This window comes from Lupinus angustifolius, unplaced genomic scaffold (genome assembly GCF_001865875.1).
Source record: "Lupinus angustifolius cultivar Tanjil unplaced genomic scaffold, LupAngTanjil_v1.0 Scaffold_49_4, whole genome shotgun sequence".
Taxonomy (NCBI): Eukaryota; Viridiplantae; Streptophyta; class Magnoliopsida; order Fabales; family Fabaceae; genus Lupinus; species Lupinus angustifolius.
In genome coordinates, this window is record NW_017722175.1 from 1 (window position 1) to 15,762 (window position 15,762).

A 15,762-nucleotide genomic window follows, 5' to 3' on the forward strand; every position below is an offset into this window, starting at 1 on the left:
TATAATAGTGTAAATGTTTTTTACACTGTCACCAAATTAACTACTATCGATTTATTAACTATTGATGACTCTCAAATAAAAATAATGTAAATCAATAATAGATAATGTGCTAATAATATAAAAAACTTTATATTATCAAAGCATATATTTAAACTCAAAAAAATTGATACACAAAGTTTGACCGCTGATTTTACCTTAAATTAACCCTTCATCTCAATCTTCCTATTTAGTGTCCCTTATCAATTATTATTAGTTTCTCTCAGCTCTTACGCCACACTTCATGTCTGCACATTTCCACTTATTATTACTGGTATTGGTGATTGATTGAGGTATTAAGTGATTAGATTCACACACCGCATAGTTCACGTTTCTTATTCTCAACTCAATTTCACCAGATATCATACTTTCCAACTTTACTTTTCACCCATTGCTGTAGTAAATTTATTTCAAAGAAATTTGGAGGGAGAGGAAGAGTATATTTCATTTCAAAACTTATTCGTTTGTTAAGGAATTTTTCAGAGAGAAAGAAGTGAAGCGATAGATTATGAAATCTAGCTTGGCATTATTTATATTTTTATAAATATTATTATCTCATTTAATTTAAAAATTAAAAATATATTCTTCCTCTCCTATCTCTCCCAAACAGACAAGTAAACGGTGTAAAATAAACTAATGCTAGTCAGCTAAAATCAACATAGAAAAATATGCTCAAGAGAGCTTACCCATCATCAAACCAAACCAAATATGAAGCTTGTTCAACCATAAGAATCCTGACTCATTCCGGTTTTCTTAATGTTAACATTTTGTAGACCTGACTCAACTGTACATACACATTACTGGCAACACATTTTAAGGCAAAAAGCTTGTAAAATAAGAAAAACAACATAAAATAATGTCATCTTAACCTCTAGTAGAAAAAGTAAAAGGTTTCCTTACACAAGAATAAAGAACAAAGAAGCTCCAAATGAGGACAAACTCAATGCAACCTTGTCAACTCTTCTACTCTCTTGCATAACTCCTCTACTGATACATCCATTGCCTTTGAAATATCATCCATCTTACTGCGGTTCAGATCAAGAAATGATTCAATCAAATCCCCATCCAAAAAGTTTCTGGCATCTACAGTTTTCTTCTCATTGTTAAATGACCTCCATTGCTCATGGTTGAGCCCTCCAACACCCTTAATGACCTTCCTTAGGTTTGACTGAAGCTTCTCTAAGAAGACATACTGCTCATTAGGAAGTGAAGCAATTACCCCAATCACGCCATTAATGGTTCCAAAGATGACAGTTGGAATCTGACCCACGTCAGAATCCGGCAAGCGCATGACAAGGGAACCATGCCGGAAGCGATTGACAAATTCTCCAAGGTGATACTCACCAACCACTTCAAGACGACCCCGTTCTTCATCGGTGGCACCTTCACTATTTTTCCGAACAGTGAAGAGATTAAAATTATTTTCTGCACCAAGGTATATGTCATCGTCAAGGATTTCAACGGCTGACATCCAATTCGCATTGTAGTCACGAGCTCTCTCCTCAATAGCTCCTTCCTCATGCTAAATATCATCCAAAAGAAAGAGGAATGTTCAATAAACAGAAAATCAACTATTCATCCATAAAACTAAGTTAAGATTAGGTCACAAAACAGTTCAAAATTTAGCAAACACCAATCAGAGACTTCAGAGGCTTACCTTATAGATTAACAAGGAAATTGACTTCATCAAATCACCCACTACAATGAAATCTCCTCTAGTTTGCACATATAGTGCTAGGATATGTCCATGATGTCCACATTCAGATTGTAATTCATGGGTACCATCATCTCGGAGCACCCACTTGTATAACTGAATTTTTTGATTAATAGCAGCAAGCAATTTACCATTAAACGCATTCAAGCAATAAACAGCTCCTTTTGTCTCCTTCTCAGCAATTAGTTGTAGCTTTCCATCTTCGACAGAAAAAACAAGAATTCTTCCCTACAATTGTTATTTTAACAATGGGCAAAGGAAGCAAGATATATCAGAATCTTTCACTAGAACAATGCTGAAAATAATACATGTTTGTCAACTCACTCAACTTACCTTCGTGGGTTCATTTTCCTCCGGCAATACATATGCAGTTCCAACACAGTAATACACGTTATTATCGTCCGAAAAGGAGCAGCTAATTATAAAGCAACCAAACTCATAAGTATCAAGTGGATAAGTTGATATGAACTCAAAAGTCTGGTCATCCAGCAGGCGGACAAAGTGCATTTCAGATTCTTCAGCACTTGTTGGGTTGTATTTCAAACTACAAATAGCGAAAGTCCTGGACTGCTCCTGATGGCAAATACGACGTGCTTGCTCTCCCAGTGGGATAGAGCGAATATGAAGTTTCTGTATGTCGTCAATGGTGCCAATTGTGAGTTCGCCTTCTTTTGCAATTGCCAAACTGTTATGAAAAGTAGTTCAGTATCATAACCAGTAACGGATTTTGCATGAAAATGCACAAGACACCAAAATAACAGAAAGGCATAAATAAATAATATTGGATTTCAAAGTAAACAAAGACCAACACACCTGTCTGGAAAAGCAGCAGAGTTGAAAGGGCACATGTGACTCACTTCCTTCAGATTTACATTACTATAAAGTAGCTTTTTGTTACTGCTATAAATCACAGTTGGCCGATCAGATGCGGCAAATACATGAGTGGTATTCTTCGATGAGAAAGTCCGTAGTGTAATAGGTTGTGTCCCAAGAGAGACTTTTTTCCTATCTGTTAACTCACCAGTACTTGTGTTCAACATAAAGTTCAAGAGATGGCCATCACCGAGGGCACATAGCAAGTAAGATATCTGGAGAATAAAACAAAAAGGCAAAATATTTAAGTAGAACATCTTGAGCCAGGAAACTAACATTAAACTTACGAAAAAGGGACTGTAAGTTGAACAATGTGTCAATATAATCCTTGAACATTACAAAAAAAGAGTAGAATCCTAAAAGGATAATAATGTTTCTGATCTGCGTCTCCATCATTTGCTTGCGTATGCAAAAATCCTAAATCTCAGCTATAAAGATTGAATTTACAAGGAAAGAAAGGAACATCAAGATCGTGTTCGAACATTCTGAAACAAAGTAGATAAGCAGAAACAAAGTAGTAAAATAGAAATAACAGCTCAAAGAAAGCCTACCCCTTCAAAGGCACAGAGTAGAACAGATCGAGGTATTATCTCTCCTCCTAAATGCTCCTTTGTGATGAGATTCAGGTCAGGAAGAGAAAAAATCTGAACACTTATGTCAGTCCACATTCCAACTGCTGCTAGATTACTTTGATTGGGATTTTCACCAATTGGATTTATGTCTAGGCATGAGATCTCATACTCCAGTTGGGCATGCTTTACTTCCTGCAGTGTGCCATCTCCAATTTCAAGGTAAACCAAATGCCCACCGCCAGTGGCTAACAAAACCTGTATCCAGACATAAAAATAATCACCAATTTTAATATAAACATAATGTGTGTTGTCATCACGAAAACCAACAATGGAAATATGCAGAATGTAATAGTAAAGAAATAGGTTGAGGGCATTCACTGAAATGGTAACTTCAATACAGCCTGCTTAGATGCCATACCAAAACTAAATATGGAGATTTAGAAACAATTTTGGAGGCTAGGTTGGGATTATGTTGCCAAGCACAACTAATTCAGAGCAAGTAATTCAGTCAACACCAACAAAGGTTACTTCTACCTAAGAAATATTTTAGCATCTCTGCCAATTATCCAAAATTACTTGACTAAACAGTATAAATCCTTTTATAGAAATCATTACCAAAGTTTCCCAATACAAGGAACTTGAATACTATATTAATATGAAGTCAGAAGCGTGAAGCATTTTAGAATCTGGTGATCTCTCCATTGGAGGAGATTTTCAGTGATAGAAAATCCTTTCAACTTTCAGGGGATTATTAAACAAAGTAAAATATATGCAAGAAATGCTTTATAATTTTTAGATGACTTCCCACAGTAGGAGCTCATTCTTCTTCATCTCTCCCTTCGGATTATTGTTCTACATATGTGAAAAACATAAAAAGGGTAACTCAGTCCACAAGGCTCCCACCTGGTGGGGGTCTCGAAGAGAAAAACAGCTTCAAAGTGCAAAAGATGATCCTATTCATGTTTATTATATACTATGGAAACTTCAAAGGGAATCATTGATGAGTCCAATAAAAATGCTTCTCTAGGTAACAGAAATAATATATGAAGACATTTAAAAGGAGAACGCCATACCGAACTAATGCTCACTGAAAGCCTACAAGGAATTTCCCCCTTTTGCTAAAAATCCAAACAGCCAGCGACAAATACGATTATTAATTCAATATTCCATATGCTATTTTTGTCCTTTACCTTAGAGTTAACTCAAATCAGCAAGCCAGCAGCTATAAGCATTATATTCTAATTTACTGATGATGGAACTTTCTAAACAGTAAACACAGCACCTTTCCTCCAAAATCCAAATAGAACTAGCAGTTTTAAAAGATAAAATATTTATAATGCATCCAAATCAAACCTGGCTAGCATTTGCAGTAGCAACGTTTACTGAAAAGCCTGTTGGTGCATGCCATTCATTCCGGAGCTCTCTAGTTGTAGAACTGACCAGTCTTACAGAGTTTGAAGTTACCTGCGATGTTCATTTATTAGCTAAGAACAGTTGGTAAACATGAAACAAAATGTGAGACGTGTATATTTCGATGTGTGTTGAACCTAGATAAACTTCAAAATACCATGCATAAGATAATCATTCGCAAGAGCTTAATAAGTCACAAAATAGAGTGATTCTATCAAAAACAAAGAAATTGAGCAGCAGCAGCAACAAAAACAACAACATCTAACCCTTATCCATCACAAGAAGATAGTAGTACTAAGAAATAAGTGCAGACAATTTTCCTTCTGCAGAAATCACTTCTAACACACCATGATCAAACAACATAGTAATACTAAGAAATGAGTTTGTCATAATCTCTAGGGGCATACAGAAATTAAATAACCTTTTCTTAGTTTTTTACAAGAAATAAGTTTGTTAAGATTAAACAAGCTATTAGTCTATACAGAAAAAAGCAAGGGCAGATATTTTTTGTGATTGATATTTAGTTAGTTGAGAATTTGATAGCCACTATTAACAAGAACGACTTCTTTAATACAGCATCCATTTTTCTTCAACTTAGTCAGAGACATGGACGTGCTAAAAAAGGAAAGAAAACCACCAGACTAGGAAGAGATGGTCAGACCCTACCTGTACAAGTTGATTGTGAATGGCGTCATGGCAAAATAATGTCTGTACTTGAGAACAGAACCCCTCAATCTCAGTTTCTTCAAGTTCATCCTCAAGATTCATTGCTAAGATTCTCGTTTCACTTATAAAGCTCACAACTAGGAAAGTGTCAAAAGGATCATCTGTTGAGGATCTCAGTGACCACATTCCTTTGATACCTTGTAGTTCTACAGATGCCTAAATCAAATAAATGCATAACTAAATTAATAACTTGTGAAGTATATGTTTCTCGACATAAATATTTCTTTTTCTTTTATTTATAATTGTGTGCCAGTTGCAAAATTCGGATACAGGATGGAGGAAAGGAAGGGAAGATGACCTGTTCATTGATCCCAATTCCATTACGAACAATGCGAAGCGAACCATCCTTGTAAGCTCCAGAGCAGGTTACGACCTGACCTTGCCCTTGTCTTTCAAGGTCTACCACACAGAAGTCAACAATTGGCCCCAAATTGACATACCTTTCCAAAACTTCCACATATGAACCTTTTGCATCAGGCTGTAGATTTAGTTTTATGAGCTGCATTTCACACATCAGAAATAGTTAATATGCTGTCTTAATATGGAAGTAAAAGTAACCAGACATTGATATAAAATACTTCAATGCTCTTGCAAAGCAGCATGACCTGAGAAAACAGTGAAGAATACACCCAAGATATTGCAAAAGCTACCTAAATAAACTCCCCAGTTGCTATCACTAAGCCAATTAGGTTTTAGAATAATTTTAACGATTGCCCCCAATAGAAGATGTCTTAATCCTGGTTCTCACATACTAGAATTAACTCTTAATTAAACTCATGACTTCAAGATCCCCCCAGATGCAAAAACAAGAGTTCACATTAATTTCACTTTTTATCAAACTCTTACAAGTTCAAGCAAACATAAACAGAATGAGTAGACTCCTAATTCTGCTAGCCATTCTATAAGCCTAGATTTGCACATAGTTTTGGCCACAACAGTCAAGACTCAAGACACAGCTTTGGTTGATTTTGATGGGTAATTGGGTTGAGTTGCCTAAGTTCTGCTAAATGATTTAGGTTGAATGGTTGATGAAGCTGATTTTGTGTTTTACGCCTAATTCTATTTTGTTCATGTTAAACTATGACTCTAGTGCTAGGCTAAGCATAATATAACAGTTCGATCAGATATTACTGTATTGGCATGTTTCTATTTTATCATTTTTTAAGAGAGGGGATCCACTTACTCCAAGAGTTCCCTTGTTAATAGCTTCACTATGGAGTTGTAATGTAGAATATTTATTATGATAGTAGGCTGTTAAAGTTTGGGCTACTAGTATTTTTTTAAGCATATCAACTCTTACAAGTTTGCAATTTGTGCTTGCCACTTTTGCTAACTTGAGTTTGACAACCTTGCCATTTGCCACATAAACAAAACCATGCTCCTAGACCATGTTGTCGTAATTCTCTATACAACTTTTTAGTAAAAAATATTCTCAATACAATTAATAAGCAATTTACCAAATATAAGATATACACTCAGTTTCATACACAAATTATTCAGTCTCCATACCAAGCTCAAAACCTGTGCATGGGGCATCAGGATTTTGGATATGATTAACATTAATATAAATATAAACGTACAGAAATTTATAAAAGTAATTTTCCAGTTTATTACCACACCTGTGAATCTCCATAACTTGAACCAATATAGACAAACGCATTATCAAGGTATGATATGGTAGATGCAATGGAAGTCTCACCAAGGGCCTCAATTTTGAGTCCCGTAACTCTACAAAATAAATACACAAGATAAACCATAGGATTTAACACTTAAAATACTGATATGTCAGTTTATGTGAGATAAGGTACAGAATAACATATTATTTCTTTAATCAGCCTATGCATGCACAAGCCAGCGTATTAACTCCAATTATCAAAATAAAAATGAGTGAATGAGTGGTCGTGTTACACATACTTCTCTTTCTCATGGGTTATCACAAGTAGACTAAGCAACCCTGTATGGTCACCAAGTAAATATCTAGAACCATCAGGATCAACTCTTCCATAGGCTTTTGTAATTGACTGAAATGCACACCATAAATTATAATCAATAGAAGTAAGCAAAATTGTGCCATATAGATACAAATCATAAAAACAAATTGTTGCAGACGATTTATGTGAAAGTAACAGAACTGTTGCATAACATACAGGTCTGATTGGGATAGCTTTAAAAGCATTAGCACTGCAGTACACTATGGTTTCTTCTCCAATAATAAGAACACCACAAAGAGGTGGAGGAACTGGTATCAGTAAATCAGCCCCATTATCAAGATTGTTCTGGGACCATGGACCCTCAACAAAATCTTTATCTTTCAGAGCAACCTCATATGTTTTAACATGACGAGCATCTTTATTATCCTGTCATTAATGAAAATATTATATCAACGACATCAAAATTGTGATGCTAAAAGCAGTTATGTTTGGAACTAAATGTATTACATGAAAATATACAGCAGAGTAGCAGACATTTTATAGACGATAAAAACATTGGAGAGATAATTCATGCATGGATAACTAGAGTCTGGATATGAATATGTTCAACCATAACCTGAAACTAAAACAGTACAACTATGACATGTTGGCCATACACTTTCTTCAGAACTCTTAAAGTTTTGGTCTACAACTTGTGTCAACAATTCTAATGCAGGTCCATGTAATGTTGACTCTTTTCTGTCAATTGTAATTTGTAAAAGACAAAATACATGCAGAACTTGCTCATAAACACATGTTAAATTAGAAACTGAATGGAATCATTCTGGAAAATCAGATTAAGCACATGGTATAATACTGACATTGACTCTACCAACTGTAACCAGACGTTAATAGGTGCAAAATTTTGAAAATTTAAAACATAATTCCTCCTGTAACCAACAAATTTTGGGGCAAATGGACACAACTACGAACGTGGACATTCTGCTCCAACTAGACACACAAAGGGACTGCATAAACTGCATGCTGTCACAAGGTTTAAGGTTCCTTCTACACTGCTTTAGATTTTGAAATATATTTGGCATGGAGAAACTCCTGTCTGCTGGAAGAATGAGTTAGGAAATGTTCAGAACTGTTTTTTCAATGACAGGCTTAACTAGATATGAAAATATGTTTACTAAGGAGGGCTTTCTCCATATTTGGAAAGGACATGGAACGAGTACAAGAATATCCTCAGGAATCAAGAGTCCATACTCTTCTCCATATTAGAAGATAAATGCAGAAAACAAGATCATGTGGTGTTGTAAATTCCTCTAATCCCACTAACAAACCAAATTGAAAGAGTGAAGGAAAGAAAATCAGCTACAGGACATAACTGTTTACACAGTCTATTTGATGAACTAATCCACTAAAAGCCCAAAAACAACACTACAATAGGAAAAGCAAAATAAGAAACCTGGTAAAGAACCACAATAGTTGGCTTTGAACAACCAAAAAGGAATTTGATATCCAACACTTGGAGCTCTTCAAGCCTGAAAACATATGTATCGTAAATTCAGCAAACTAAAGTATAACAGACCCCGTAAAATAAAAGGGAAGGAAGGGGGCTAACAAGGGATGAAAAATGCAAGAAAGAAATTGTAGTGGAACTTTTTTTAGTAAATAATTTAACAGCTCAACTTGTTAACAGTGTTAGACAGTGGTTAGTTGTTTCTAAATTGGGAAACGTCTTGCGAACAATAACTCCATTTTAGTAAATTTTCAATGAATTTATTTGGCATCATAGATATTCAACAGATAATATAATGCATTATGTGAGAAATAAACCAGAAGCACTCCTGGGCTTACAAAGCTCATGTTTTTTCGGCCATTGGTGCCTTGACGTCTATTCCTACCATTACAAATTATATTACTCAACTTCTATCAGCAACCTATAAGCAATGATCTGCTTAAACGAACTACATTGTCAATTCCAGCATTTTGAAGAATTCAAAAAATAATTTACACCATATTTTAATAACATGAGATCTGAAATCTGAAAAAAACAAATTGACAATCCACAAATACATCACGTGAGTTCAAATAAAGCCAGTTGTTTTCACAACACAAACATCATCAAAGGTAACAGCTGCAACATAACGTGAAAGCCATGAAGAAAATGAAGTATATGTATACATCTATTCCATCCATTTTATTCCACCATGAGATTGCGTTAAACATCTCAATAATGTTTATATCCTTGTGTTCACATTACTAGACTGAGTTTCGGTAATTTCTATACACTGACTGACAGTGACCAGGATATAAGAGAAAGATTGTCCCTGTTGTTTTGCGAATGAACCTTAGCTTTTATCTACAAGGCCCCTAGATAGTGATCCACTCGTTGTAGTCAACTACTGTAACTACTAAAGCATATTTATGCAGACAATACTACATGCCTGCTGAGAGGATAAAACTCCAAAATACATCCACTTAGTTTAAAATTGTATTTGATTAGGAACGGGTTTAATCACTCATAATTCTTATTGAGCATTGATCTACATAGCCAGGTAAGCAACATGTCAATTGGCCATCTTTTGTTCTAGTTATGCTACCTATAGGGCATTTTCTTCTCTCTTTTTCTTCTCCCATATACCATATCATCAATAAGAAAGTATCTTCTACCAGGATAAGTGTTTCTTTAAGGCAAAAATATATGAAGCTCAGGGGAAAATGAGTTTATCTAAACCATCTATCTAATTGGTGAGTGGTTTAGCTCTTTAAACCATTTCCTCGGCCAAAACTAGACTAAATCAAACTTAACGCACAACCATACTTCCTATTGTTATCTTAAAGAAAGCTATATCTAAGTTTGGTATTGACCCAAATCCTTTATGCAAGAGCAGCAGTGTAAACTTCAGTAGTTCAATCTGATCTGTATAAATAAAGACAAGGCAATACCCAACTTGATATAGGTTCACAATTCATACTTACATAGTTAGGACCATGGTTACATAATTTTCTCATTTACCTTACATATCGTGTATCGAACTAACTATACTGCATGCCACGTACTGGGTTTATCATAAAGAATGTCTCAAAATTAATGTAAAAAAGTGACGATTTGTGTACTTAAAAGAGAAGTCCATACCCATACCCATGCCACGTACCAGGTAACTATGGTTAGGACCATAGTAAGTGGTAGTTAATAATCATTAATCAAGCTCAAAGTCTCAAATTTACAACATTCACGCATGCCTAGCAATGCTTAGGTTGTAAATAGAATCCATGTGTAGCCAACTAAAAGTGATGGGATTACCTAATATTAAATGCTTCCTTGAGCTGTCCTTTATTGTCAAAGGGAATAACCTAGAAGATCAATGAACAGTAAATCATTCAAATAGTTTAACATGATACGAAAGCCTACAAATATTAACATTCTAATCTACTTATTTACATGATTGTGAATATGTGAAAGTTACATACTTTAAACAAGCCATCGTACAGGTGGAGTCCAATCAACCTACAATCAGGATCGATAATGCCAATCTGCAGAAAAAGAATGGATTAACTGCTAAAACACACAGCAAAACTTTCATTGGATCCTAGCCTAGATAAAACATTCATGTTGTATAAAAATAAGAACTATTAGGGACACAATCACTACCCATGATTTACAAGTAGATAGGAGTGAAACAATTTAAATACCTGACCATTATCAGTGGGACGTCCTATACGATCAGAAACATCCCCCATTGCCCTGGATGACAAATCATACAGAGAACTCAACAAATAAATGACATAAACCTTATTTCTCTTTCTAGTAATTCAATTTATAACATGTACACAGATAGGAAAACCTTAATGTTTCTTTGAACTGTTTTGGACTTTTGGCTGGCTATTTTCATTAGTTATTTTATTTTAGTAGGATTTTTACCCTCCGTCATAGTCTGTCTGATCTTTCTATAATAATCATTCTCTCAATAAAAAAGAATATTAGGATTCTAATTCTAAGAGGTATGTGAGACTTAAAAAATGAGTTTGGAAACCCATTCTTATATTGAATAACAATTGTCAACTTAACTCTAACCTGAACCTAATGTATACATAAAACCCTAAACATGAGTGAGTCCATTCTGAAAGAGAGAAAAGTTTCTTTCACATACCGTGTAATGAGCTCGGAGGTGTCAGGATCCCATTGAAGAACACAGAATTTGTATCTTTCAGTTGCAATAAACAGATAGTCCTGTGCTTCGCCCTGAATGAGACCGAAACAAGGGATAAATAAGCATGACTTTTAAGGCAAGAACAAAAAACCACAATGTCAAATAGCAATTCATGAAGCAATGATTGAGTTTGTTTCATTTTATTTACTGACATAAGGGCGAAAGAGTTCAAGTGTAGCAATCCTTCCATATATTGGCACATCCAACATAGCCTGCAACAGAAAATCATTTAATTTAAAGTTAATTTATCTGTTTATATTGACACGCAACAAAAAATAAGCGAAAGAGAAATATGAAACCTGTAATCCATGAGGGGAAAGCAAATGAATCTCGATGCGGGTGCATTTCCTGTAAGAAAAAGAAATGAATTAAGAAAAAGGGGTTAAGATAATTGAAACCCTAAGATGAAGAAAAAGGGAATACGCTAGAATGAGATTGAGGTCGTGGGGGCTGGTGAAGTTTCCGACGCAGGAGTGGGTAACGTTAGTGGGTTTGTGAGCGGTCACCACGTAGTTCCATATACTCATCTTCTCTTCTTCTGAATCTTCACACTCTCACGCACACTATGTGTTTGTGAAACTTACAAATCAAAATCACACACTTTTAAAAACCCTCGCTTTCTCTCTCTCCCTCTCTCTCTCTCTCTCTTTCTTTACATGTAGAATTAGAAGCGCCTCGCTTTTGCCCTCTTCTTTGTTCACTATCAATGTCGCAATTGTTGTGGACCGGAATGCCCAACATAGGCGGGTCGGGTATTAGGCCGGCTCAATATAAGAGCCTGGAGCTAAGGCCCTTTTGGTTCTAAATAAAATGAGTAGGATATTGTAAAAATGGAATGGATGGGATTGTAGTTAGCCTTGAGTTGATTGGCTTAGGTTGAGATCTAGTACTTTAGGTGGATATATCAATTTACAGAGGATGGTTGAAAGCTAAAGAGACAGGTGAGCATGACCCGATCATACTCACTCACCTGGTATAGTCCAATTATAACTGGGCTTGAATAGGGTTGGGTTTCATTGAGTTTATGGCCAAATTTGGGTTGAAAAATTAGACTCGATCAATATTTAGGGTCAGATAGGAACCAAACATGACTCAACCTGCCTCATGGTCACTTACACAACAAGTTTGTCTGTGTCTATACTCAAATGTATACAGCGTAATGATATTTTTTTTTAGAGAATAATGTATCTCCTCATATCAGGAGATAACTTATCTCCTCTAGCCAATAAAAATGTAACATGTGTGCTATTTTGTTTATTTTTAAAAATATTTTTATAGAAAATGATGAAACGTGATACATGTCATGATTTCACTAGCATGAGGAGATAACTTATCTCCTTATACCAGGAGATACTCTATTCCCTTTTTTTTATTGAAAGTATCATTGGTTCTCTAGTTTTTTATCATATATACATGATTAATATATATATATCATTTTATATGTTCAATTACATAGTATAACATTGAGAAGACTTTATCTAAAATGAGTATGTATTGTATTTAATCGAGTATAGGGTCGAATTTAAAGGTTGATCCCGATTGATATTTATAGTCAAGTTAGCTTCAGATCAATAACCGAATCCGGCTTCCAAAAATGATCTGACTAACATTTAGGGTCGAGGTAAAGACAAATTTTATCTCATCTCAGCTGGATCATGCTCACCCTGAAGTAAGATAAAAATACTAGAGATTCTGACATGAGATTAAATTCATGCCTTAAAGGATCCTTTCATTTTTACTAAGTGATATGAGGTTGCCTTTGTGTAAAAGGAAGTTCTAACGATATCATGAATAAGTTCATATTTATATCATTGTCATCTTGATAGATTTATGTAGGAGTTTGTGGCGGGTCTTAAATGTTCCATATCAGAGTGTTCTCTTGTAAATAACCTTGCACGTTTGGTCAATGATTTTAGTAGGTATCAATCGTCAACCCAAATCTTGGGTTAATCATGCATCGTGATGGTCTATCTAATCTACTAAAATTCATTGATTTCATCTACCATATCTTATAATTTATTTGAAGGATAAAATTGATTGGGTTTTATGGTGTGGTGTCAAATTGTGTCATAATGAGTGGTGAAGTATTTTCTAATTTAAATACATCACATTTTTTTGTTACGAAATTGTTTGATGTGGTATGGATGGTAATGAGTACCCAGATCTGTGAGTACCCACCAAAATACCTACAATGGGTTCGATTTGGGTCCGTGTTTTTGGATTCGTGGGTAATGAGGTATCCGAACTTGCTATTCCTTTATATATATATATATAGGTGAGGTATTTATAGGAGAGCCTCACCCTCATCAAATCAGAAAATTTAATGCAAAGTAAGTAGGTTTATACTAGCATAGGTGATGTGTCTAATGGTGGTGGAGTGAGAGGATTTGTTGAGTGATTTAGGGGCTTTTGGAAGCTTTACCATTACTTGTGTAACAAGTAAGTGGCTCATGACATGATGGCTTCCAACTTTACTGATATGATGTAATTTCCCAATAAACGTTGTGTCCGAACAATTTCGGATAATTTCGTCCAAAAATATACAATCTCCCGATTTAAGACATTTGCCTGAAACGTCGAAACTTGAATTTCGAGGTGAAAATATGTATAGTTGAGTTATAGACAAACTTGGTGTATATTTTGACTAGAAATAATATTTCGAAGCCAACAGCGAAATTGGAATTCGATTCCGAGTTAAGAAAATCAAAACCTGGGCGAAAACTATATAAAACGACCCGAACTCGTCTCGGAAACTTTTATTCTCCAAAAATCTTGAAAAACTAGGGCAAGCAAGAAAATCATAATACAAGACTAAAACTCAACTCAGGTTTAGCCTAAAACATTAGTGATTAATTTCTATAATTAATCCATTAATACTACGAAAACAGATAAAAATTTTGTCCTCGAAAATTAATTATACCTTCTAAGAAAACATATGCGGGAATGATTCCTTCATGCCATATTCAACCTCCCAAGTAGCATCTTCTTCATTCGTCTGGGTCCAAATTACCTTAACTAAAGCGATTTCTTTCCCTCGCAGCGTCTTCACACTCCGATCGGCAATTCTCAACGGCAAAGTCTTGAAAGTGAGATTATCCTTTCACTGAATTTCCTATAGTACCCTGCTAATCCGAGAAAGCTTATGATCTCCGTCACCGACTTTGGAGAATTCCATTCCATTACCGTCTCCACTTTCGGAGGATCCACGGCAATTCCTCCTTTCGAGATTACATGACCGAGAAAATTTACCGACTCTAGCCAAAACTCACACTTTGAATGTTTGGCATGAAGTAGATTGTCCTTCAAAATCTGCAATACCACTCGCAGATGTTCAGCATGTTCGTCTCGATTCTTTGAATAAATCAGGATATCATCGATAAACACGACTACAAACATGTCGAGGTATGGTGAAAAATCTTGTTCATGTAATCCATGAATACTGCAGGGGTGTTGGTCACACCACATGGCATTACGAGGTATTCGCAATGGCCATAATGCGTCCGAAAAGCTATTTTCGGAATGTCTTCCGACTTTACGCGTATTTGATGATACCCTGATCGAAGATCGATCTTTGAAAATACTGTAGCTCCTCTCAGCTGGTCCATCAAATCATCAATCCTGTGCAACGGGTACATGTTCTTAATGGTCACCTTGTTCAGTTGTCGGTAGTCGGTATACAACCTCATACTACCGTCCATCTTCTTTACAAACAAAACTAGAGCACGCCATGGAGAAACACTCGGTCTGACGAATTGTTTCTGTAGCAGATCCTCCAATTTTTTCTTCAACTCTGTCAACTCTAACGGTGCCATCCTATAGGGAGCTATAGAGATTGGTCTAGTTCTAGAAACCAAATCAATAGCGAACTCTATCTCCCTACTAGGGGTAAACCAAGAATATCGTCTGGAAAGACTTCAGATAAGTCCCAAACCACTGGTATACTTTGAATTTCTCCTCCTTCTTTCTTCTCTAGCGATGCTAACATCCTGAACACTTGGGGTCCCTCCTTCAAGAACTTCTCCATTTGATTGGCAGTTGTGCTTTTGGTTTCATAACGAGGTTCCATTGGGTCTTTAGGGTTGCTAAAGACTACCATTTTGTTAATACAATTCAAGGGAACATGGTTATTGGATAGCAAGTCCATTCCAAAGATGATATCTAATTGGGATAAGGGTAGACATATCAGATCTACTAGGAAAGTTCTGTTATCTAATACTATGGGATATTGTGAACATACAGTTGAGACTATGATAGGTTCGTTTGTGGGTGTTGACACAACTAGATCATATGGTAAAGGA

At 35.5% G+C, this 15,762-nt stretch overlaps 1 protein-coding gene across 1 annotated transcript; it reads right to left on the reverse strand.

Moving 5' to 3' along the window:
• Positions 1 to 691: 691 nt before the first annotated feature.
• On the reverse strand, positions 692 to 12,253 carry LOC109338928 (DNA damage-binding protein 1a). Its single transcript, XM_019576281.1, has 19 exons — positions 11,888 to 12,253; positions 11,764 to 11,812; positions 11,617 to 11,676; positions 11,405 to 11,496; positions 10,947 to 10,998; positions 10,725 to 10,787; positions 10,558 to 10,607; positions 8,716 to 8,791; positions 7,479 to 7,688; positions 7,246 to 7,352; positions 6,951 to 7,059; positions 5,630 to 5,830; positions 5,272 to 5,487; positions 4,549 to 4,659; positions 3,175 to 3,450; positions 2,564 to 2,838; positions 2,084 to 2,435; positions 1,694 to 1,978; positions 692 to 1,558 (listed from the first exon to the last, which is right to left on the reverse strand). The coding sequence occupies exons 1-19, from the start codon at positions 11,989 to 11,991 to the stop codon at positions 977 to 979; spliced, it is 3,270 nt and encodes a 1,089-aa protein (XP_019431826.1). The 5' UTR covers positions 11,992 to 12,253; the 3' UTR covers positions 692 to 976.
• Positions 12,254 to 15,762: the final 3,509 nt, after the last annotated feature.